At 37.4% G+C, this 27,352-nt stretch overlaps 1 protein-coding gene across 1 annotated transcript in view; it reads right to left on the bottom strand.

The window, feature by feature from the left end:
* Positions 1-27,352, bottom strand: part of COBL (cordon-bleu WH2 repeat protein) — a 159,783-nt gene that overhangs the window by 68,540 nt on the left and 63,891 nt on the right. Inside the window, exon 9 of the mRNA XM_074146968.1 lies at positions 7,140-7,334. Coding sequence (XP_074003069.1) covers positions 7,140-7,334 — 195 coding nt within the window. The remainder of the gene's footprint in view (positions 1-7,139; positions 7,335-27,352) is intronic.

Here is a 27,352-nt window from a genome sequence, read left to right as displayed (position 1 = left end):
TTTAATCAACATTTTTAAAAACTTAGTCAAGTGTTCTCCCTCCTCCTTCAGAACAAGTCTTGCTTTCATATCCTCAGAGAACTTATAAAAACCTAAGAAGTGACCTGGAAGATGCAATATTTTGTAGAAGTAAAAGACACATTTTGAAAAACAGCTTTTTCCTACAGCAGAAACTGATTCATTGCATCCTTCCTCAGAACATGAAAAAAGTATCTGTTATTCTCAAAGGAGACTTCTGGATGCTCCACAGAAAAAAAACCAAAAGCAAAACAAAAATACATTCACAGAACACTTAAGGGAGAAAGGAAATGTGTCATAAGAGAAAGGTTGAGAAGACCTCACCCAGAAGACCTCTGAGTCAAAAGAAACCTCCCTTCCTCTCTGAAAGATGATAAAAAAAACACGCACTCGTATCTTGTTGACTTCTAGTAGACATTTCTGGCTTAGGTGTAACCTATGAAAGGAAGATAACTAATCTGAGTCCATCCACCCTTTTTCTGAATTCTGTGCTCCTTATTAAAACAGAATACAACTGTCAGATGGCCTCCACCATGAACTGCTCATCTTATACAGAAGTACAGAAAAAAAACATATGGTAAAAAGGAAGAAAATACCTACAGCACAAGGCTATTCTGCTGCACAATCCCTCCCCCTAGTATGACTATAATAATTTGTACAAAAGTAGGATCAACCAACTAAGCAAATCTAATGCCATTTGAAACTTCCTCTTGGGACAAACAACTGATCAGAGAGGAATTTTCACAATAATATATTGCAGTAAATGTACAAAGGAAGAGGTAGAAGACAGTAAGCTGGTAAGAGTACAGTCCTTATAGAAGTCCAAGAAAATTTGTGAGGAAAAAAGGCTGCCATCCACACAAACACAGGTTATTGCTAAGGACTCAGCTGTTCCTCAGAAGGAAAGCCAATTGCAGGAGTATTATTATTTGAAATACCAGATTTATCCAAAATACCCAGGGACAAAGCAGATTCAAGAAACTTTAACCCACAAGGCACACAGAGCTCTACTGATGGCATCTTTACTGACACAGCTGTGCATACTCGGAACATACCTTACTCTACACTGTTCTACAGGATCTGTATCCATTGCTTTAGGGCTTTTTGCAGCTACAGTCATTTTGAAAAACTGAGGAGAACAGCAGTAACAGTATGACTTCATACCAATCAAGATCATCTTTGCAGTCAGCTAATCACACATCTGTGGAATTAGATTATGAAGAAGTAAGGTAGAAGAGTGGTAGTCACTTTATGCAAACATGCAAAAAAGATATCTGTGCAAAAAACCCCGCTCTGCTGGGGGACATGGAAGAAATGCTTGCTTTGCTCAGATTTTTATATTAACAATCTCAATTTAAACTCTTTTTGCAACAGAAGGTGGCACAGTGAAGAATAATATGATATTAAAATCACAGTGGCCAGATATTGAGTTGCTGAGCAACCAGACGTAGCTTCTGACATCTTAAAAGTTCAGAAAACGTCAAGCTACAAACTCAGCTTCCTAATTATGGACAGCCAAGCTAACTATTTCTAAAAATCTTGGCCACTGTTTTAAAATACATTTTACTTCTAAGGAAGATAATGAGTCACATTTCCAAGTGGCTTCCAAGTCCATGCCTGTAGCATACACACACACAGGAAATTTGAGAACTGCAAATTCAGGGAGTGATTCTGGAAATTTGGGCGAGTATATGGTTTAGTAAGACTTTGAAAAAATTTAATGTTAATTATGATTTCAATATAATTTTATTCATACATTTCCTTCACTACCTGTCCTTTATATTTACTACTTGAACATTATTCTGTGGTTCCTGCTGGCAGAACGTGTTCCAGGTATGTTTTCACTATACGCTGTGCTCATTTGCAGTGTCATTTGAAGTATTTCAGAGTTGCCCGCAGATGGGCACAAATTCAATGGGTTTCAGCAGGACAGTTCACTGGAGTATCTCCTCCTTTTGACACACTCTTAATATGCCCAGTCAACCAGAGGGGACCTAAGCTTTCAATCGCTGTTATAGTTTATTTATATTGGTTTATATATAAAGGACAGTAAATATTACTATAACACAAATTCTGCTATGAGAAAGACATCCCTACCAAAGGCATGAAAATGATATTAAATGGCTAGGATGCCTAACCCAGTGTCCTGCCAGCTCCATGGCATTCCTGTCAATGACTGCCAGCAGAATCGTAACTCTTTCAAGTGCAATATGCACAGGAACAGGGAAACGTACCTCGCAGGAGGCTGCTATCTCCAATAGGAGTACAGAAACACTTGAAAAGGAAAAAACAAGAAAGAAAAAGAAGAAAAACCCTATGTGGTGGTCAGTATTAGAAATCATCATCTAAGATGGTAAAAATAACACTTCCTCTGCATTTCCACATTTTTAATTTCCTTCCATTTAATAAGATATACAGCAAATACTGAAAGTATCTTCTCTATATAAACAAGAAATTTGGCAAATTTTCATTGTGAGTACCTTATTTTCTCCAGGAAAGATATGAAAATCTCATTCATATTTGTTCATGTTAAAATTATTCTCTTAAAGTTGAACTTCTCATTCAGGCCTAAAATTGGTGAAAAATAAAATGGATAAAGAAACCTGCCAGCAATGATCTGAGTAAGCCTGTGACTCTCTTGGCTGCAATATTCCTTTTTATTTATGTGAGTAAGCCTCTTCAATGAGTAAGTTATTCTTGGTGAGAAAACATCAGCCTTGACAAAACACCAGGGGCAAGTAATCTGCTCTAAAGGCATGGCCTTGACTAAGAATGGAGAATCAACAGAGGAGAGGAATGTAAGAAGCAGGGAAAAACCCACAGGATGTCACATTTGTTAAGTTTGTCTACAGCAACTTTAAGGAAACTATATAAACATGGAAATAAACCTGAAAATTGTGGTGGTTTATAATGGAACCTCTTGAAAGTATGAGGCCAGTTCCTCAATCTGCACTAAAAGCAACAATGCAATTTTTATTTAAACCCACTGTCTTGCCATATGACAACTAAAATTAAAACCTATGACACAATTGTTAGAATACTGTATCTGTTATATCACCCTATTCTTCTATTAGCACAGGAATTTGTCTGGCTAGTAACAAATCTCAGATGCCTCCTGTTACATCTACATATTATATGAAAATGCTTCTCTTCAGAAAATTGCAGCAGTTGAAATAGCATATGGCTCCTTTATCACAGTCTACAAGTTGCACTTCTGGGTTCTGGAGTTGACATCAGAGCTATTATGCAGATGAAGGCACTGAACAGCCCTTTTCTAGTTCTGATGTTGTTTCCAAAAAGCCTCATGATTCTATCCTGAATGAATCACTCCATTTCATAGAAAAGGCTCTTACAGAAAGTCCTCAAGGCCTTCTTTATCATTCCACCTCACTCTGATTTCTGTATTTTCCCATACATGCTAGAAAAGAAATAAAATAATTTCCATAAACTAATTTGCCCATGCACAATACTCTTGACCTCCAAAAGACTCAAACACTCACTTCTACAGTTCTTCTAAGAAATGACCCAAACACACTTATTTTTCTTTTAAAGAGAGATCACTGAATAAGCCTCTGAGAAGATGCATTGAATTCTGTCAGACTTCACATGTGGCTTTTCTCTGGGTGTTCTATCTACAGTAGCATACTTATACAGGTTTTCTCTTAAATATTTTGTCTATATGGTGCATGCTTTTTTGGGCCGTGAACTCAGTTTACACTATGGTTACTGTAAGGTGGCCCCAAATTCTGCTAGCACATCATCTAAAGTGCCGTGACAGAGAACACAGATTGTTTGCAAAGGAGGTTCTTTTTTTGCTCACCCCCTACGCTGTTCTGCTCTACTCTCTGAATGGTGTGAGCTCCGTGTTGCAACCTAAGAAAGGAGGGGAACTCCTTGCTTCTAAAGCATCCAACCTTCTGGATTTCATACTAGAAATATTACTATACCCTTGTCTTTTGAAGAATATTTTTTTTCCAATGACTTTTCATTATTCTAAATAGTATCACTTGGGAGATGTTTATAAAAACAAGGGGGAAGTCTCCAGGGAAGAAATCTGTAGACTCTTTTCTTAGACTCTGCATTCCTTTGCAAACAACTTAATGCGTGCTCAGCACACTCTGAAACATTGCTCAATTGGGCTCTGAACAGAAATGAGTATTCTCTAGAGGAGATTTCAAACAGTTACAACAGAGGGAACAGTACCTTTAAACAGACATGGAAAACGAATGATGCTGCACTAAAAAGTAATTAAAGTTACTACAGGGGCCTCACCCTCAAGGAGGTAAATTACTGTAAGCCCCACAGAAACAAAAGCTGCACTGTGGTAAAATTGCAGTGATCCATCTATTCAGAAAAGTGAGTGGAGAAAATCTAAATCTAAAGCATAAATTAAAATACCCCAGTCTTCATACACATGCAAATGTCTGATTGCGACCACTAGGCAGGGAGATGAGATATATATTCTTAAGGAATCATCTGTGCTGTAAAGAAAACTGAATACCCTGGAGCTTAACAATGGGTTAAAAATAACAGGCTTATTGGGTTGGAAAGTCAAACTACAGGTATTCATAACAGCTACCATATTTGCTTTTCTACACAACTTAATGGAACCACACAGTTAAAAAGAAAAAACCTTCTTGAAAGTTCAGAATACCACCTTTTCCATTTTCTATTAGTGTGCTAGCTTCACTGGAAATAAACATGTTCCCCTTTGCAGGATCTTCCTGTTAGTAACAGTTGCACATAAATAAAGTTTTCTAAACAAACATCTTATCTTTTTATGGAAGGAAGTCCATTAATAAGGAATTGACGTCCTTCCCTGAAAAAAAAAAGATCAGTGCTAATTCTTTCCCATAAACTAAAGAAATAAACTTACACCCTGAGATTTTTTACTCTATTTTCACAGCAAACTGGATAGTCTGCACGTAGATAAAATATAACTGTTTGGGTTTTCTTATAAACAATGCCTCTGTTGCTACCTTGCCACATAATACTGAATAATTAATCTCTTCTCTTGGCTTTTGATTGCTTCATGGAATTTGTGCTTCGTTTCAACTGTACTCCACACATTCTTGTTTGAACTACAGGGCAGCCTGTGAGCAACTTTCAGCCTGGGAGCTTCAGAAGCACACCATAGCTGTTTAATATTTTGACCCATGTAACCATTTTTGGAAAGATGTCCTTTACCCAACAAAGGCAGCCAAACAGACTCTAGAAAACTGTGCTCACAATCTACTGTGCTCACAGACTCTAGAAACTGTGCCCGCAATCTACTGTGCTCTTCAATGGCTTTATCAGCTACACAAGACATTTGTATTGCCTAAAGTTAACTTCATCATGGAAAATCCTCTGATGCAACCTTCACCTGTTTTCCTTCTTCAAAATAGCTTTTCCTTTAGACCAAGAGAATTTGAAATTGATGCTGTACTGTATGCTACTTGCGATAAATAAATAACTTTTCATAGAATCATAGAACGGTTAGAGTTGGAAGGGACCTTAAAGATCATCGAGTTCCAACTCCCCTGCCATGGGCAGGGACACCTCCACTAGACCAGGTTGCTCAAAGCCCCATCCAGCCTGGCCTTAAACACTTCCAGGGATGGGGCACTCCCAAGGGCTTCAGAAAACCAGCACTGGAATCTATTTGCAAGAATGTTGAACATAGAAATGTTAATATGTTTAAAGAGAGTTTAGATTTTTCAGTGATTTTGTGCAACACAATTTGAAATCTCAGTGCCACACTTCATGGAGATAAGCCTAAGAGAATAGAAGAATGATATAGTCTGTGATTACCATATTTGTATAAACTTAAGAGTTTACAAAAGATCTACTTATCTTAAATACATTAAATGTTTAACTCGGGAGGACACAAGATACCTCATAAAAATATTTACAGTAGGAATTTCAAAAGGAAATTTTAAAAAAGAAAGCGCTCCAAACGTTGCAAGAAAACGCTGTTGTTTCTCTTCAGTTGTGTCTATAAAGGAGTGTTATTTCAAAGGAACATTCTCTAATTTTTGAAAGATAAAACACTTATATTCCAGCAACCATACTTTTAACTATCCTAAGAATGGGAAAATAAGATTCCATAACCCTTTACCAAGAGAGTGCATCAACTTTGCTTACACAATACTTCACTGCAGAAGGCACTGAACGTGTGTCTTAACACAGATAAATAAAAGGGTGACAGGGAGTGAGATTGAGCACTAGACTTCTCCCCCACTATACTGAACTCAAAGATTCTTTTCTGACTTCATTTTACACTAATACAGTTCTCTTTCCAAAGATCAGCCTGCTGTAGAAGTGACAAGCCCTAAGCAGATACAGTCAGTCCACATTACACTATCTTGAAGGTATTGGTTTCTTGCATTGTTATTTGGCATCCATATATAGCTTTACACACTGACTCTTACAGTTTACATTTAGAATGCAATACTTTTTGTTGATGGTGGAACCAGAAGTCCTAATGTGCTTGCATGTGTTTAGTAACACACATACCTGAATGTCACTAGAAAAACAAAAACAATTTCCTTTTCCCTTAACTCTATTCTTTTCAAAGGGTTAGGTCCTCAGGAAGGTTTCCCCCCATTTCTGTTTAATTCTCGATAACTGTATTGCGGAACAGTGACCTTTTTTTAAAAGCAAAAACAGCACTGCTTTAAAAGGTCAAACTGAGAAAGCAGAGCAGATCTTCTTGTATCCCACGGCAGCACTGGAAATAGAGATGCAGGCGACAGCCTGACAAGTACCTGGGCAAAACTGCATGCCGAAGATTTTTGTCAGTCATTAGAAGTCACCAATTTTCCAGGACTTCCCTGGCCAATCAGGATACCTAGTCACTCTATAAAGTTTCCAGCTTTTCTGCCTTACTTTTTCTTCACCCTCCTCCTTTTAGCATAATTCCTCACAAAACTTCTCTGATTCTTGACATGGGAGAAAGCTTGGGGCAGTCTCAGAAAGCTCAGTAACTTTTGATAATTTTATATTGTAGGATGAAGAGTTTTGGTGACCTGTAGTAAATGGCTAGCCTAAATATCTGTGAATGGCTTTAGCTCTGATGAATGAACTGATGGTAGCCAGCACATCAAGCAAAGAAGCGCATTCCATGGTGTCACTGTTACCTGTGTTGTTGTCTTTTCTTGTCCACTCGTCTCCACGTTCCGCAATGCAGGTGTGACAACTGGTGGAGGAGGTGCTCTGCGCTTTTTCACTTCTGGGTTTGCTGTCATTCCTGAGATGTTACCAAGGGACAGTGATGGACCCAGGCTACCGGAACGAGAATTCACTGAAGGGGAATTTGGTGCTGTGGAAAAACCCTGTAAATGGATTAACATCTTGGATTAACATCACTTTTTAAAAACAATGGGAAAGAAAGAAGAAAAACAAGACACATCTGGTTACTGTTTAAACAATGATATAAATAATCACATATATTCCTCTGCCAAACTTGCTGAATTGCAAACTGTAACTTTTGGAACTTCTAAAGGTCAACTGGAACAAAGCTTTAAGGCAATATTAATAAGAGAGGAGGCATAATGAGCACCTACCACAGTTTAAGAATACTATTGATAGGAACACTACTGCTGCGTCATATTTAAAATATAAGCTTCAACAAGACACATAATTACAGTTATCCAAATGCATTTGCAGTTGTATTTCAATTACAAGCAATATACATTTCAGAAAGCAAGATTTACTCTTAAATGAGCATGTGATTAATACAGTGTTCTATCTGTGTCCCAGGCTTGTCTATTTTATTAGCAATCTGCCTGATTTACCTGAGTCTTCTCTGCAGATTTATGTAAGAGAAACTCTGCTACCATCAAACTATTCCCAATTTACAATTTATTTATCAAACATAATCATTTACAATCTACTGAAAACAACCATTTAACCTGGTCAAAAGAAGTCCTACTGACAGGCCCCACTCTGAATTTTAACAGGTCCAGATAAAAAGGAGAAGCACAAACTATTTCAGTAACTCCTTAATGTTAAAAATTATTTTAGCTCTCACTGAAGACTTAATAAAATCAACAGAAAAAGTTTCACTGATTTCAGACCAAGGCCTTAATACCTTTTTATATGAATATATACAAACAGAAATATACGCAGTCATATAGTAATAAATCTACAAACAGGAAAGTCTACGAAACATGATTGCTTGAAAATGTGCATTTTTAATTTAGTTTTGACACTTACATTCAACATAATTAATTTTTTGAATCAGCTAATAAAGATCTTGCAAAAACTTTTCCCTCAAAACCTGTGAGTCACCTTTTGCTATTTTTAATTAAGAGAAGCTTCCATATTAAATTGAAGATTTTACTTTTTAATTAAGTTATGAGACAGTCACTTCTTCTCAGAAATGGCTTCTGTGAAATCACCACTGATATCAATCCACCATGAGCTGGAGCAGGATACCTATTCTGGAAGCACCGGCTGATGACCACTGTTGATAATGCTGTTCTTATCACAACAGAACATGTTACCGTACTTGCAAAACTCACCCACAGAGGACAAAGCTCTCAGAAGGAATTTTGTCCAAGACCACAGAATGCATACTGGCAGGAAACTAAAGGCCACCACAAATCCCACCACTTTCCAAATAAAAGAGGTAGTTCTTTGAAATGAAGTTCTCCAATCTGGAAAGTGCTGGAAAATGCTTTGCCTCGATTGTATAGCTGCCTCATCCTTGTGGTGGATATCTGGATTTCTGTAGGAGTGTAACTTGCAGTGAATTTGACTCGTGACATGGCATGATAATTCCTTTCCACAAGTGCCAAGAGCAAACTTGGGTAAAAATTAAAAACTTGGGGCAGCAAGCTCAAAAAGACAATTCATTTAATTTTAGGACTGCTGAGGAAGCACTGATTAAGCATATACCAATGCAAAAAGATATGTAATACAGGTTCCTGACTGCCTGGTAAAGTTCAATGTTCTATAGATTCCTGTGAAAGCAACTGAAAGCGCTGAATGCAAATAGCAAACAAATTTGTGTCTTGTCCTGCATTTACTACACGTGATAACTATCACTGATTTAAAACTATCAGCTCGATGCTCTTATTATCTTTTATGTTACACACTGCACAGCAGACTTCATCTAGGACTAGTGTATTTAGCACAAACCGGGCACGTTACCAATCTTCTCTGACTGAATAGAATTTTACTGAAGGATTAAAGCAGTATTTTTCATCTTTTTCATTGTTAGTTTGTCTGAACTGAATAGCATCAATAGCTTCTCCACCTTTCCAGCAAATGAAGAAAAAAGCTCAAAGTGGAATGTTGGGTTTAAAAGATTAGGTCTAATCCTAACAAGAAATGTAGTGTTTTCTTGGCCCTATATCTTAAGCAGCAGAAAAAATAATGATCTCATCTATAACCTATAAGTTTTAAGTCATTCTCAGTGTGCATTGTACCTGGTTCAATCAAATTAAGTTTGTTTATTCCTAAAGAAACGATAGCGTTCACAGGGTGAAATACAAAATAATCTCCTCTCTTAAGACACTTATAAAATGACTGGACAAAATAATTTTAAGGTGTATTCTACAGGTACGCTTTTCTGACTTTAAATTCCTTGATTTTACTTGCTGGATAAAAAGGTTGAGAAATTTTGTTAAAGAGATTTAAAGATGTATACAAATAATAAAAAAAACCCCTAAGACTTCCCTCCCAGCATTACAAACACAGGGTACCAATATGAAGACAGGATGTATCTAGTTTTAAATTAATATCCTATTAAATTAGACCTCAAGGTCTCATGGCTGAAGAGCTACAATAATCTTTTTCTAAGCAACAGATCACTGTGAAGGAATACAATGATGAACAACTAAACATTTTAAAGCTTTTTTCTTTTTTTTAAAGCTTGGATTTCCTACCAGAAGATAGAGGAAAAAAGTATAATACTTACATGACACTATAAATAGTTTATAATAAAAATATTTTAATGAAAGAAAAAATAAAAACGTTGGAAATTCATCTGTTTTCTTTTCCAAGTCCAAACGTTATATCAAGCCCATTATTTACTGAGTGAACATTTCAAGAATGCTCATGTTAAGACTCTTCCCCTAAAATAAAAACTCACTACAGCTTCCAGGGGAATGGAATGAGGACAACTTCAAAGTAGTTTTGAACGCCCCATCATTCAGCAATGGGAGCTTTGTCTAATTGGAGGCAGACTTTCAAGCTCTCCCATGTGTGTAGTCTTCTTCATTAGTTTAAGAGAAGAAAAATGTTGGACACAAACCACTGACACAAGTGTTTCTGGCATGACTCGTCTTTTGTTGTAAACCTAATCTACAGAGACAACGCCTTACCCAGCTTTTATATTTTACATTGTGTTAGATGCAGTGCAGCTTCTTTCCAAATCACTGGATTTTGGAGGTTTGTTTTTCAGGCAGGTTAGCATGGCAACTATTAAGAACATACAACATTAATTAAGCAAACTTGCAGGGACTTGGAAATGTACATGCCATTTACCCAAACCATATCTCATTTCTTCTTGTTTTATTTGTTATCAATAGATCGATTTAAGTGGAATTACTGAAATGACAGCAATGTAAGTGAGAGGAAAGCCAAGCTCAAGCATTGCATCCAATGCAGCTGGCTAAAAAAAGTCACCCCTTATCCTCTGCTTCATTTGACAAATAGGTTAGCATGGAATGTTCTGCTCAGAGTCAAAATCCATTCCTACAATCCATGTGCTCTGTAACTGCATGGCAAAAAAAAAAAAATATAAAAATTATGTCAGAAAAAGAAATTTCATGACAATGAATTAAATAAGGAGCTTTTAAAAATGTCTCCCAACTTGTAAAATCAGAGTCTAGCAGACTATTAGTGACTACTAGACTACTAGTGTTAGAGCACTTTGCTAGCAGTTCAAACAACAATTAAGTAATGCAAACTAGCAAGAAAAAAAGAATTAGTTTCCTTCCCCCCCCCCGAATTAAGCTAAAGCAAAGACAGCACAAACACAGATACACCAGCATAGGTCATCAGTAAAATTAGACTCTAGTTGAGCAGGGATCTTGAACATGTACTGAACCACAACCATAGACCTAAGTCCACTTGAATTCCATGAAATTGATGTTGGAAGGAGGCAAGAAACAGCTACAGTACCTACATATGGTGCTATCAGGTTTCATAGATCCATTGTTTCATGTTGTACTTGCCAGCTAGTTTTTTCTCTCTCATTAAACCTCTGAAATCTAAGGAACTTTCTTTTTTTCTAATGTACAAGTTGCTTTCTTTGGGGTTAAAGCAGTTTCTTTTTAGGGTTTTTTCCTACTAGTTCTTCTAGTTGAAATTTAGCTTTCAAAGAGTTTTTGGAAGGACAAAGAGGGGCTGTTAAAAACACAGAATTATGAAGGCTCAGAGAAACCTGGTGACTTAAGCATTGCAGTCTTTTCAAAAGACACTGAGAAGACAACTTTCTACAAGACTACCAAAGTCCACAGCCTGCTGAACTCAACACAAGCTACATTAAGAGCCTAAAGCAGAGGCCAGTCTGTGTTCCACAGTCATCAACCTAGAACGCAATTAAAAAAAGTTGTTTGCAAACTACTCCCTTTTTAAGGATGAACAGAATCTCTGATATCTTATAGATACTTCTGAAAATTTTAATATTAATATTAATAAAATAATGTAAGATTAATCTATTAAAATATAACTGTACTGCAGTGAAAATTCCATTTTACAAAAATAGATGTGTATAAAAGTGGAAGTCAGTTTATGTTTGTTTTCAAAAGATATGCCTCATATATAACTCTCTTACCCAAAGCCCTGTTATTAGCATTTCCTTGGTTTTCTGATGACACTAAGTGGCATTTAAAGGTCAGCAAGGAAGAGACTGCAGCTTGCCTGTGAGAGTGATCTGACTTCCCGGTTCCCTGTTCACACCGGTCAATAAAAATTTTTCAAAATGTCAAGTTCTTTTCTTCTGAGGTTGCTACAGCCAGGCTTTTCTTCCGCAGCTCTTTGCCAAAACTCACATATTTGAGCTCCCAGTCTTGTTATGCAATTTCCTTCTGAGAAGTTTTTAAATCAAAAGTAATCAATTGAGCTGTTTTTAAGCACTCAAAGTACCAGATGTATCAGCAAAAAGTAAGGGGTTTTATTTTTTCCAAAACAGAGACAAAAAATAAGAATAAAAATATCATAAAGGATATAATTTTTTTTGCAAATATACTGTGGGTAAATATGAAAGGTAAGATTCAGAACAGGCAGACAAATCCATCTACTCAGTGACAGCAAGAATATCTATGCCCGTTGGACGTTTAAACTCCATTAATGCAAACTTTTATTGATTTGCTGAATGATATCACAACTGATTACAACTGGCCATTTAAAACACCAGACAGGTTGTCAGATCTACTGCCCAAATTAAAGTTGAAGGCTGCTTTCCTTGATGTGAAACTGAAATTCCTTATACTAGCACTAAATTTGACAACACCGAAACTGAATTAATCCCAGCTCCTGCTTCAAAACCAAAGCATAATACTGAGGTCATGAGATTGCTTGGAGACATAGTTTAAAAAAAAAATAAAAAATTGTGACTACTCAGATTTTCCTTTCTAACCAGCCACACTGAATACAGTTTGTTTTTTGTACTCCCTGAAGCACTTGTGATTCTGGTACTTGCATTCAGTCTGCAGTCAAAAAGGAAAAAAAAAAAAGTTAACCTTTTCCTGCTCTGAACTAAAAAAAAAAATAAATGCATTTTTATGCGATTTACTTAATGTTGCTTTATTATCTAATTGCATTTTGCTATTGGTAGGAAATGATCTGGTCACCCATCACAATATTAAAAGAGAAGCAACTATTTCATTTCCACAACAGTAACTTGTACAGGCGGTACCATGTTGATTTTATATGTCTGGTGAGTAAGCTTTCAAGGTTTTACTGTAAAAGTTTTGAGTTATACTTTGAAGCTTGTACAACTACAAGGTTTGTTTTTCAGGCAGGTTAGCATGGCAACTATTAAGAACATACAACATTAATTAAGCAAACTTGCAGGGACTTGGAAATATGCTTGTATAAGTCTATTTTAGTATCTAGCTAGCAATTCCAGATCTTGTGGTCAGGGCCCATTTGGTGGACACCAGAACTTCCACAGCCAGAACTAGAAATGCCTGAGAACATTCTCTCTCCTGTGCCCCTGCCAGTTCTGCCTCCCCATGGCCAGCCACATTCTTCTTGTTTTAGTATAAAGTTTGATGATCAGAAATCCTAGCAGTGCCAGGTACAAGGAGGTCATCTCCTTTCAGAGGCATCTACTTTATCTCCCAGCACTGAGGTAGCATGACCAATCTGTCCCTGCAAAGGTTACTAAAACCTTCCTATCACACAGGTCTACCCCACCCACAATTATGCTGTTTTATTGCTTAACTATCTTTATCATTAGAATTTTTTTTCCTTGTACCTTAACTATAATTTCCCTTCCTATAACTTTATCTGATTACTTCTTGTCCTCAATTTGGTAAGGTCATGTGATGTAAAGTATCTCTGTGTCTCTACAGCTAGGAGTGCAACTTTGGTTTCCAGCTCCCACTGATTTACGTCCACTTTGCGCCTCGTGTGGTGTCCAACCTTTTTCCCAGTAGAAAACCTGAAAGAACAACCACTAGAAAAGTGGAAGCATCCAGGAGAAAGGCTTTCCAAAACAGACAGAGGGGGTTAGATTCACTGTTTGTGGACTTCTAAGTAGGAAGCAAGTGTGGGTATTAACTCAAGCCCTGTGTGCTACACTGAGGACAAAGAGGGTGCCCAACCAGAGAAACCTTCTAAGAATCTTCTTTAGTTTTTGTTATTCTTCTTGTATGTGAAGCAATATTCAAAACTTCTTTTTCATTTGAAAATCAGATGGATATTGAATGAATATGACAAAAATTGCAGTAAGTTGATTACTTTTTTTTATGAAGTCAAATATTTTACTTTGATGTTTAGAAATATAAAGGTTTTACTCAAATCAGTAGTAGGTTAGAAAACATGGACTGGGAACACATGCATTCCAGCTAACCATGAACATATCTATAAATTCTTCCAAATACAAAGAATCGGAAGAAGTAAAACCAAGCCTAACTGCTAATATCAGTATCACCTACTACTACCACCTCCCTCAGTATTCAGCCAGTCTGAGATCACAAATTTAACTGAGTTCTCCACAAATGAATCAATTACTAAGGCACATATAAAGCAGTGGAATACAGACCTGTAAATTCAACAATGTATATATAATATTCAAGCAACTCTGAGACTGTCAAACCATTCATAATTTTTCGTTTATGATAGATGTGACTCACGAATGCTTTAAGAACAGAAGCTTTTGAATCACCTCTAGTGATTTCAAATTCAGTGTATTTCCTCTAAATAATTTCTCCTGTTCCCATGTTTCACCCTTCAGATTTTCCCAAGTCACACTACTCTTCATGCTTAACAAAATCTTTGTCTATTATTGCTACCTAACATCACTTAAGTCAATGTAAGGAAGTGTCCCTGGCAGAATGAAGACAACATCACAGTATCAAGGGAAATGGATGCAATGATTTTTTTCCCCATCACAGCAATACATGCAGAAAAAGGAACACAAGCTAACTTGATTTACATTTGTGTGCTTGTATTGTCTCCTCTATTTAAGTGACAGTGTGTTTCAAATAAATTCATAGTTTTTAACAAAAGTAGCATCCCAACAGAATCAGCAAAAATAACCTCTCTTGAGAGGAGAGGGTAGACACTACCTTTTCTGAATGGTGGGACTCAGAGGGAAAGAAGGCAGAGCCATGTCTGAACAACTCAGAAGGTGGGAGCAGGCAGCATACTGCCTGGTGCTAATGAGAAAACCAAACTGTATAAATCAGTGCTTGGAAGGCACACATAAATCATTTGTGTCCTCTCCTATCACTCTGAACACTGAAGTCATTGCAGTAACCAGCAAGCAGGTATCCTGCAGATCTTGTGCATCAAAGCTGAGGAACTTGTTAAAAAGAGGAGAAACCCATATTCTTTGATTCAGAGCCGTTAGCATTGACAAGTCAATCTCAACTCAATGCAGTGAAAATACACAAGCTACAAATCTTTCTAAGGCATAATTTGTTTGATTTCTCTCACTGTGTTCTACGAAGGATGAAAAACTGTTTTGCTGAAATCCGAAGATATTTAGCCACAAATGAAAGAAACTTAGGTTGCTAAACATTCTTTTCTAAACAAATGCGATCAGCAAAGCAAGTAGGTAGATGTTCAAAAAAGTAAACTTCAGCTTATAACCACACAAGCCAATATATTTTCCACTTAATACTCTAGATAATATCCACTTAATATTCTGCTTTCCACCAGATTCTCAATTTCCCGAAATACAGCTAAAAAGCTATGAAACAAACTTATTAGAAGATATTCCAGCGTTGATATAAAATTCAATGATATCCAAGAAATAGGCACAAGCCTTAGCACGTGTATGTTACACTTATCTTTTTAAATGGATATACTAAAAATCACCATTCTTTTTTAAAAAAAACACATGCATGTACAATCCCTTAGAGTGCCACATTAAGGTGACAGACACATCACAGACATACATGCACAAGCTTCCAGAATATGCCAACTTCTCTCATGCCCTTGTGCTATGCACCTGATACCATCAGGCTAAATGACAGCACACAAAGCATATGTTTGGTGGGTTTTTTTTATATTATTTTCTGGATGACAGATGCATTTTGAATACCCCTACAATGTAAATATTCTTGCTTTTGTTTTGGATATGTAAACTCTAGTGAGACAAAACCATCATTAACATAGCACAGAAAACATTTCTTCATCAGATGCATTCTATGCTACTTGGTAGTTTAATGGAAACTTTATTGTCGGTCACTCAGGTGAGAGGTAGGGGCGCAGGCTGCAGACACAATCTGAATTGAATTTCAAAGTCAAGCTGAACCGCGTGTGACAGTCTGAGATGCTGGCAGATGCTTAGGATAAAGTTTGTTTCCGTTTCATACAGCTATAAAATGATTTATCTTGACTTTCAGACATGTGTGGACAACTTTGTAACTCCTTTGCTAGAGTGCTTTTTTTTTTTTTCCTTCTTTTTTTAGTATCATTTTGGGAAAATACCAGAATGAACTTAGATATGAAATGCCCCCTTCTCAGGGCTGATTTATGTCTTTCTGGTTAGACTGCTAAAAACTTATCTTCCACAAGGCAACTTTTTGTTACAGGGCACCATCAAATTGTGTCAGCCTATAAAAAAAAAAGACTGTACTTTGAAAATACATTTTTCATAACTGTCAAAAATACAAATATGTAAAGGCAATATGGGGAGAAAGATTAAATTAAAAATATTCACAAAAGGGAACAGCTAACAAAAACCAGACAGTCAGAAAATTCAGCTACTCACATTACTTATAATTTTTATGATAACTATGTACATATATGCTAAATAAGTGTATCATTACTTGATAGCAGAATAGGTAGATGACAAAGAAAAATTTTTGTCACATACTATGCCAGATGAGCTAATCTATAATGTAAAGGAAAGGGTTATCTATTCAAGATGAATGTGTCATCAAACAGGGACAGAAGATGGGCTTGCAAGGAGAGATATGCAAGGAGTTCAGTGAATTATAAAAGGAAATGGGAAAAAAACTCTACAAGTCTCTTTTGGATATTTGTCCAAGTGGTACAAAAGCAGACAAGAAAGAAGTAGGAAAGAACACAGGAAAAACCGAGGAGAGAAACAAAACTACAGTCATTATGGTGAAAAATGAAGTATGTTCACCAGATTTGACCAGAGAGGAAGTTCTTGCAGAAATTCAAAGATAAAAATCTGGAATAAGAGAGAAGCAAAGCAAAAAGCAGAGGACTTCAGTAACTGTGATGATAGAGCACTGGCTCATATCCTGGGGAAGGAACAATGAACTAAGGAGACTGTAGAGGACGCAAACCATATTCTGCAAGAAACTCAATGATTGCTCACGTTAGCCCAGAAGGATGGCGATGTTAATGCTCACTTGTTGACATGAAACGGCAGGAAAAAGTGACATAAACAAAACTCAAACTGGTAAAGATTCAATACTGAAAGGAATGTGGATTAATATATAGACTTGTGAATGTGTAATAAATATTCCTGTGGTATGGATGTAATGCATACAAAGACAGAGCATAAGGCAGAATGGAAGAAAATAACCAAAGAAAGATCTTAAAACCTAACAAGAGAGGTCTTCAAGACAATGACAGACCCTAATGGAAAAATGCCTTTTAAAGAAACCTGAAGAAGAAAGAATTACAGAGTAAAATTTACATGGACTCAAAAATTCAATTCAATCCCAGTATAGAAAGAAGACAGGAAAATATCAAGCCAGAAGAAAAAAAAGGAAAGAACTTTTCAAAAGAGGTCATTTACACTTGGCCTTCAAAGGCCATTAGTAGATCTAGTGAGAGCAATCTTGGAAGAGAGTGGATGGAAAAAACCAAATTTTTCTAAGTCTGAAAAGGCTGGTTTCTCCTTTCACTTACACTTTTGTACTATGTGAAAATAGGTTAGCCCCATCAAACAGTGTTGAACAACCAAGCCAAAAATAAAAATCTGCCTTCATTAATGGTCCGGCAACAGGCTTCAGGAAACAGGGAGTTCAAAAGGTCAAAGACCAACAACAGCAAAAAAGACATTTTCGTAATTTCCACTGGCATTAAGGATTCATCAATCATAAATGACCACAAAAAGGATCAAAGGTCTTGAGCTAAATAAATTCATCATTGCAATAAGAGTTTATTTTCTCTAGGCTTACTAATTCTTTTAAATCAATCAGTTTGGTTCATGGAAGACAGCAGTTGTTATATTTGTGATATATGTCCTTCTGAAATTCAAAATATTTTGAAAAACTGCTGAGAAGAACTTCTGCTGCAATGAATTCTTTTAACGTACAGGGACTATCAAACTGCTAGTGCTGATCATCTTCAATATATTTTCATTGTAGATATGCCAACTTATACTGGAGGAGGAGACGGAAACTTCACATAAAACATACATTTTTAAAAATATCTGCTCTAATGTCTGCAAAGCCAATTTTTATGGGGACCAGAATTGTGAATGGAATAGTTCCTGGCAAGAGTTTTTTGGGTGTGTATTTGTTTGGTTTTGAAGAAATAATTTCTGTTTTTTACTGAAAGTATTTTTATTCTAGTTAAGTTAAAAAGCGTTTTTTCCCCATTTTAAGGAAAGAGTTGTCCTTACGCAAGTTTTCCAGAGACAAGAAACATTAATGATCAATTCCTATTATCTTTCAGTGTCTGCTGAAATTCTGACACATATGACTCTGAAAACCTCTCTTTATTATAGCTGATGGAGAAAATCTGTACTGAAATTCAAAGGCAAATTTTCACCAAGATCAGCAGAACTTCCATAAAGTCAAAGGAGTTGCTCTCTCTGATTTACTCAAGATCAGGGAACTGACTTCTAGCTCTAGTCCCTATAATCTAATTCCCACACAAATACTTTGTTAATTTAGAATGAAGTTGTGCAACTACTTTTCCCTTTGAAGTCTATGGTAACTGTAGGTGTTTAGCTAGAGGGAGACAAATAAGATCATCCAACTGTCAAAGCAAGTTTTCCAAAAGGAAGCTTTACACTTTTTAATGATAAAACACTGCCAAAACTATTTCTGAAAAACAATGCAATCTCTGAAGATTTTAAAACTTAAATTAGAAGAACAAATCAGCTTTCGAACTCTGAAATTAGTGCAAATCCTAACACAAATCCTAATTACAGAATCACTAAGAGGATTCTAGCAACATGACTCAGAAGTCAAGCAGCCAGGAATTTTACTGTTTCAATTAGCTCTTTCAGAGTTCTAAATGCACATGTGTGTGTACACATAACCTGTGTGTACATACATGTAGATACATACAAACACAGGTACGTATACGTGCAAAAATTTTATTACTTCAGTTAGCTTTTTCAGATGTCTGTATGCATGTTGGTGTGTGTATGTACACATACTTACACACACTGAGTACAACAGGCTGGGTCTGAAACCCTATGGGGTGGCCTAAACACGCCCCTCAGTTTTATCTGCAGTTTCCATGCTCGCAATTTCTGGCATCAATGGCACTGAAGCAGACTAGTCCTTTAAGAAGATATGACAGCTTGCTGCAGAAGACAAAAACAAAAGGCAAACTCACACACATCATGCTCATAGTTTGATGCTCAGGCATTGATGTCAACGAACCACTTTGAATTATAACAGCTGAATATTTAGTCCCAGATCAACATCAGTAGTCAGGAGTGCAGGGGTAAAGAGAAGGTTTAGAGGCGACACCCTCCTGCGGGACAATGGATAGAGCACATCCAGGTGTACTCATCCATCTTCTGTTTCATAACACCTACACATCAATACCTAAGCTTGTCCCATTAAAGGAGATGAAGAATTGGGACAGAAAATACATATGCTTATGCTCCGAAGAAGTCACAAGCAAATTCAATTCAGGTCTTGGAATCTTGCAAGAGCATGAAATTCAGACCAAGCTTCCTCTCCATCCTGGAAGATTCTCCTTTGGAGGATAATCAATATCCTGAGCATGCTGGCGAAAGTAATGCAAATTCAATAATCTGGCACAGAAGAATAGGTTAAAAGTAAAGAAGCAGACCCCATCTTTGAATTTTCTTAGACTTATATTCAAACACTACTTCAAACACCCTTGGCCTTTTATGTTTTTCCTATTGTGAGCACTCATTATTATCCTTTTAACTCTGACTTTGTCTAGGCCAGCCCACCTTCTAAATAATAGTGAAGCAAGAATATAGGATACTGCAAAGAGACATAGGAGACTGCAAAGTACAGCTGTGCTGAAGCCCAAGCCACTTCAGCCTTTTCCCATATATATATATAATTTTATATTTTTATCTTCCTTTGCAGTACAGCATAGCTAACTAAGTTTCTCCAAGTCTAAAACTGTAGTCTAAAACTAAAGTCTAAGTACTATATCCTTAGGACACCAGAGCTTGACTTGTCAATCACAGAATCACAGAATGATATGGGGTTGGAAGGGACCTCTGGAGATTGTGTCCAGAAATGGGTCCAGGCAGGTTTTGAATGTCTCCAGAGACAGAGACACCACCACCTCTCTGGGCAGCCTGTTCCAGTGCTCTGCCACCCTCAAAGTAAAGAAGTTCCTCCTCATGTTTAGATGGAACTTATGTTCAAGTTTGTGCCCACTTCCTCTTGTCCTGTCACTGGGCATCACTGAAAAAAGACTGGCCCCATCCTCTTGTCAATGTTTGTTATTCCTAAAAAACTAATTTTCCCACTGTGAACAGCCTTGTTTCCTCTGTGAATTTAGTATGAAATACTAAGAAATTACAGCTCCTCAATCTGTTTATTCCCACTGACTGGAGTATTCCAATCCACTGAAGTGCTCTCCTTACTGAGCAGCTGTAGCAGAAACTTTTCAAGGTCAGTCTCAAATTTAACTGACACTGAAGTTAAAAACAGTGGAAATACATACAACATATACCTACATTTGGACTTTCACTGGCACAATTACATCTTAAACACAACAAGCAGCACTGAGAATTCTGCTTACTTCTCTGGGTATGCACTGCTTCAGATAAAGAAAAACCTGCTTTTGCAACAAATTATTGGTCGGTGAAAGCCACTCCCTTCCTTTGCCACTGTTTGCAATTCATCTTCTGCAAGACTTAACATGTTTACTTTGGGGTTTTCTCCTTCCCCAGTGAGAAAATGCTCCATAAATTGAGCAACTTCAAGAAGTCCATCTGCGTCAACTGTCCATCAAAAAGGAATGGAGGTCTCACATTTTCAAAGATGACAGTGAAAGTGTCAGAAGATGTTTGTCCATGCAAAAGACAACCTGGAGTGCAAGAAAGAAATGGCCTAGAGTAATGGCTAACAACTCATAAAGGACATGGTGCAAAGCCAGTTGAAACCAGCAGGAAATTTTTCCACTGGCTCCAGCAAGTTCTGCATCAAGTCTCTAATGGTCACTCTAATTTTACTATGCCAAAAGACAGTAATGCTCTAAACTATGCTGCCGCTGTCATTTCTCCAGGAAATCTTTTTCTTCAGTATACTTTCAAACTCAATGAAAATCATAACCATGCAAGCAGAGAGAGCATAGCTCCGATTTTTTCAAACATAAAATTTGGCTTCACATACTCATACTTAAGTCTCTGCTGCTAAGGAAATGAAGAAAGTAAAGCATCTCCAACAAAACACATGTGAAACAGATCACAACCAACAGGCAAAGAATTGTTTTAAAAGTGTGATCAAAACTCAAGTTAAAAACCAAAATCCAAAAAACCCAATGCATAATCAGATACCTTGAAGTATGGTCAAGTTGTGTAACTATTTGGCAAAGGTTTAAAAACCAAAACGTACTCCCCCAGATGATGTTAAACAGCATATGAACACATGTCTATAAAGCTAACAGACCTTACGCTACTTTCACCCTCAGCACGATGCTTTCTTTTAATATAATATTCACCCACAGGAAATTAAAAGTAGAACAATATATTAAGTGAGTTCACAGTCCAAAGCTAAAAACATTAATAAGTCTCAGAGTGCTGCCTTTCCATAGATAAAGTATTTTTTTACTTAATTCAAACAGGTAGCATAGAATATTTTCTACCCAAATTCCACCCCCCTTTTTTTTCTCTCCTCTTTTGAGGGGGGGCAGAAGGCATCTCAATTTTGGAAAGGCAATTTACTTTTAATGAAATACTAGTTAATGACTTTGGCTGACTTGCACAATTGTCAGTATTTTCAATTGATATTGTCTTCCTGATCTGTAACCCTTAAACCAGAACAAGGACCTTGTTTAACATGTTACATTTAGACAGCGCCACTATCCACTATTACCCCCCTCCCACCACTGCTGCACTAATCTCCCATGCCAGCTGCTCAAATGTTTACATTTGAAGGGCTTTCTCTGTTTGTGCAGAAATGGTCTCTGCACAGTATCTCTCATCTGTACGTTTGCCAGAATGAAGGAAGAAAAGCCTCACTGCTGGAATTCTTGATTAATAAATAGTCTTAAATGTTTCTTCTTTCCTCCCCGCTTCTGTCAAATCCATTGCCATTAGGTTTTTACAAGGCAAACCTCCACAGTGCACTTCACTGGTCTGATTCTTGTCCTATGCAAACAACTGTAAATCAGTACAAGCTCTATTTAGAGTCAATGAAAATCACACCATCTCTGTGCTGAAACTGGGAGAGATTGAAATCAAGATGTGTAGCCGAGCATTTGTTGGCATGGAAGGAAGAAAATGTTATAACCAGAGGAGAGGGATGTGGGGGAACCAAACACTAACAATTATAATCTACTGGTAATCTCTCCATCTCTCTATGTTAGTATACTTCAGAGAATGCCTACACAACTCATGTCCTAGACATCAGTCGCACCTGGCTCTCTCACCAGGTCACCGAGGTACTGAACCAGAAAACCACTTAAACAGGTGCTCGGTATGACACTGACAAAGTCAGTGGGTCCAACTCCTAGACTTACAGCTACTCACCTATTTCAGAACTCTGCAGGACTACATCTTGCTATTTGCCTTAATCTGCTTTCTCTTCTGGCCTTCCAGCTGACCATTTGTAAAACCAGAAATACTTCCCTTAGTTTCCCCAAGTATTTTGAGATCTGCTTAAAAGTGTAAAAGATATTAAAAAAATATTCAAGAAAATGGATCTCACTGAAGGTATTACTACTTCATGCTGTTGTAAAAGTCTTTAAAAAGACTTTGTCACACTTTCTCCTCTTCAGCTTGCATCCCAAAACGCTGCTGAGAATTCAAGTGAAATATTAAACACTGGGGAGTAAGAGAAAAAGCGATATCTGAAATTATTTGTAATCCCTTCTGCTAAGCTCAAAAGAGAAGATCAGTATTGAAGCTGCACGTAAAAGATCAATAAAACCTTATTTAACAGTTTATTAAAAAAAAGAAGTAAGATTGTGAAACAGCTACACAGACTACAGGTATTTGAAGGTCTTTTTCTGTAGTGATGAACAACTGAGCGGCACAGACAGTACTTGGCACTATACAGTCTTTGCTTCACACACACAAGCCCTCTTTGAGTTAAAGGGAGACTTGTAAGGCCCTCTACGCCTCATGTAGGTTTGACTTTGCATGAGAGAACTAAGCCATAAATTTCATTTAGGAAAACTTCTCCATCAAAGTAAAATGCATTGTGTCCTGTCAGCAAATGTTGTTTTGCAAATCCTCCCTCACCTGCCATAAGATGTTATTGAGACATATGGTTTCACACGCTACCGAGCAGCTCAGTTTTGCCAACGCACAATAATGCACAGAACAAATACGTGTGGAAATCATGAGATCATCTAATTAAAAGAAATGTTATTGTTTGCCACTACTTTTAATGAAATCGAGTCTTCGCTGTCCACAGAAGAGGCTGGAAAAGAACCAAATCCTATTAGCGCTCATGCCTGAGAAATTGTTTGCAAAAGAAAGAAATTATACCTTAACCGGTGTTGAAAATCTTCACTGTATCTAAAATCTACATATGCTAATAGGATATTTTAGACTAATATAATAAATCTATGGTTACATGTGATTCAGACTATGCCACTACAAAAATAGGTGTTACTGTCTGAAAAAATTTTTCCACTGTATATTAGAAATATGGACTCGATGACATACAATTAGCCATTTCTGATTTCATCTAGTAAAGGGCATTGGCATAAATACACACTAATCCTTTCATTACAGTAGTTACATGTGAAAGCTTTACAAGAAATATTTTGGATATCCATCTTTAAATCAAAAAGAACCGTACTTTACAGTGGAATTAATAATTCCCTCACTCATTCCCAGACCATCCCAAACTTAAACACAAAAAGCATTTTATGTACACAGAAATACGTGAAAGACTTTTTCAAGGAACTACATCTCTGCTTATCCAATTGCAGAAAAGTCTGATCTTGGGATGAACGTTTCTTTGAAGGTGATGCACACCACTGCATGCTTGCCAGTTACACTAAGAACAATATGCTGAATAAATTATGACTGAATATGAATTACAAGGCTATTATACACTATTAAGGGGCTCTGGTAATATTAAACACCAAGGAAGCAAAGCCTGAGTGGTTGAGATGTCACTAGAAAAATCTCAAATGGAATTTAAGTTTGTCTTTGGGTTTTTTTTAATGTCCTTTTATTAAGGCAAATTAAAAGCCATTGGCCTTATTAGCTGCTGCTTTATTCTATTTTTTCCAGTGAGTTAACTTCAGAACTTTTCAGCGAAATCAGTAACAAAAGATGAATCAGACATAAAAGGATTTGGGTGGTTAAGGGTGTGTCACCAGGTCTTAATTAAACATCCGAGGGAGATATCTGAGCCAACTTACTCCAGACCGACTGTGTACATCCACAGTATACAGAACGATGCCATGCAGCCTAGGTCTGAAAGCTGAATTGCCTCACACCAGCCTAACTTACCGTGCTCCTGTTAGGTTGAGCCTCCCTAACTCACACTGCTTCGTGCTTTCCCTTCAATAAGCTTGATACATACCCTTCTGATGTGCTTACTCCCATTCTGGTGCCTGAATTCTGCTTCTGGGCAAGCTGAGCATGAAAGCTGCTGAGAAACTATGCTCTTAACCTCCTGCCTAAACTCCATTGGGATCCATAAAATTGGCAAATGTCTCCATCTTCATCATCCAAGGGGCTTAATCCAACAGGTGACCTTAAAGCACATCACACAAAACGTAACTGCTAGAAGAGACAGCTATGGTATTTCTCTCCTGTCTTGTCCTCACCACTGCCCCAAATTCAATGATTCAGTAAGAACATGGGAAGTTCAGGATCAAAACCTTCTTCTAGTTGAGGAAAAACAAACCTCCCCCTCTCGTGGGCAGAGTGAGATTATTCTCTGCTTGAAGACATGAACATGAGTTTAGCTAGAAAGAGACTGAGATTAGGGCGCTCATCTGAGCAGGGAGCAACCACCATTTGGCTCCTCCAGTTCTAGCTTCAGTGACTACTTATTTGCTGAATCTAATATCTGCTTAGCATGAAACACAGAAAAACATCTCTGGCACTGGAACTCAGAGCTGCCACCGCACTTAAGTTATTTCATTACTGGTCTGAACAGTTAAGCTTGCTGTTGCTCTCTCTGAGTCACTGAATATTCGGGTATTTTCACAAAAGGGTGCTTCCCACATCAAGAATACCTCATAGCTTTGTTCCAGGCATTCTCCAGCCCAGAAAGTATTTTGGTTTTCTTTGCAAAGGAGGAAATAATTCTCTCAGTAATGGTCCCGAGAGAGATAGAAGACTGGCTGGTATCTCTAAAGACAGAGGAGGGAACTGAACTTCGCTCTCTCACATTTTGGCTAATAGTTGTAGGTGGTAAACTTTTAGAGTAAAATTTTTAAATACCTAAATTCAGAAGATCACTCAAGGTTTCAATCCTGAGCAGAGGCAGGTAGCAGACACAGAGGATGGGCAAAGCTTTGCGTGCAACTCCTGTTGTGCAGATTTCAGTGGCTTCAGAACTTGGGAACTATGACTCTGGGATGCTTAGATTCAGTGTCCAACAGAAGCCCACACTACCGGGTATTAAAAAAGGCACTGCCAGGCATAGTTGTGCCCAGTTGCTTTTCTAGATATAGTCCTACTCAAGCTCTTTCAGTTTAACTCGATCCATTTCTCTCTGTTCATCTCGGAACATTTCTTGAGAATATTTCCTTAAAAATGTCCTATAAAAACCACAGCAGGAACTGAAGTTTCCCAGTTGTCTTTTTAAAAGCAACAACTTGAATGTAAACGCGTTGTGACAATTCTACTCTGAACCGTGCAATTCTATGTAAAGATGCACGTCCTGGCAACTAATGACTACGCGATAATATTTTGCTTTTAATAAAACCTTCATGGTCACAAAAAAAAAGTTTAGAAATGTAACCTCTATAAACCTAACCATTTTGCTTAGAAGCCAAATGGAGGGAAGGAAAGTCCACTCTAAATGACTTGTTTTCAAATCTCATGATCTTAAGCCACTTTTGTGCGGTAAGGGCAAGAGCTGACAAGTGATTTTTGAATGCACGAAGTTGGCAATCTTGTGGTAGTTCAAGCTAAGCAGCACAGACAGACCCGGGGTCAGCCAACATGTCTCTTCACCAGATACTGTTTTTAATAGCTTGTAACTTTACCATGCTTTAACCATAGATGCTGAGACTTTCCATTCCAGGTGTTTGCCTCAGGCTATTTTCTTTTTTTTTTTGAGCCTGAGTCGTTCAGCTGGTTCTGAGAATTTTTTACACTAACTCCAAGGTCCTTTTCTTTGAAGAGGTCTAGTAACACCATGCTTTGGAGCAAGAACTTGAAGTCTAGTGGCAAGCAGCCACTGTTTCAAGCTTTTGCCTTTTGCTATACTCCAAGAAAAATCTAAAGATACTATATTATTTAGAAGTATCTAAGATTCACATGAACGAAGGCAGTTAATATCCTTTAAGTCCGCAACACAAAAGCAGGTGGGTATAGCTGCATCTCTTCAGCAGCCATAATCTAGCTGAAAGGCACCTCCACGGTCCACCTAATCTATCCCTCTGCTCCAGGAATCAAGTATATGTAGCTCATCCTCTAGACTTTTTAGGAAGTTTTACAGATTAGGTGATGATAAGGATTTCACAGACTCTTTAATAACTTGCTCCCTTGTCAAACTTCCATGCAGTCAATTTTTTTCCCCTCTAAGTTAAACTTTCTCTGCTATATACAAAGCACATTACATCTTGTCCTGCTGTCAGCAGACAAGGAGAAAGAAGGCTGAACACTGTCATCTTTGCTACCTTTTGGAATTCTCTGAATGCCAGTCACAAGCCAGTTGGCTCCGGTAAACATTTCTTCTTACTAAGGAAAGTTAATAATAACTCTACTGTGATGGTGAACCTGTCATGAAATATCCGGTATTTAATAAATCTATTTTTCTTCTAATCATGTAAACAGTTGCGCAAATGAAAACACTTATAACTACATTGCATCTTCCCTAGTGGCATCCTCTGGCATCTACTGCTTACAGGCGCCCTGTTACAGAAGATTATTGGGGCAAGACCAGTCTGCTCTAGTATTTATACAACTCTCCATACTCTGTTGAGTTTTATGCTCTGCAAGCAAAATCACACTAAGCAAAATTGCTTCAAGGCCAAATCACAACCAATGCCTTTCACAGTGTATAAAGCTCTAACTGTATAAAATGCAACAGAATGGTCCCAGGATTTGACCCTGCAGTACGAACAAACACACAATAACCAACATCATCCTAAGCATTGAGAGGAGGCCAAGAAGCAAGAACACAAGAACAGGAATTTAAAGTGA

The sequence above is a fragment of the Numenius arquata genome, chromosome 4 (assembly GCF_964106895.1).
Source record: "Numenius arquata chromosome 4, bNumArq3.hap1.1, whole genome shotgun sequence".
Classification (NCBI taxonomy): Eukaryota; Metazoa; Chordata; class Aves; order Charadriiformes; family Scolopacidae; genus Numenius; species Numenius arquata.
Note: the sequence above shows the minus strand (reverse complement) of the source record. Positions and strands in the feature narration are given on the sequence as shown.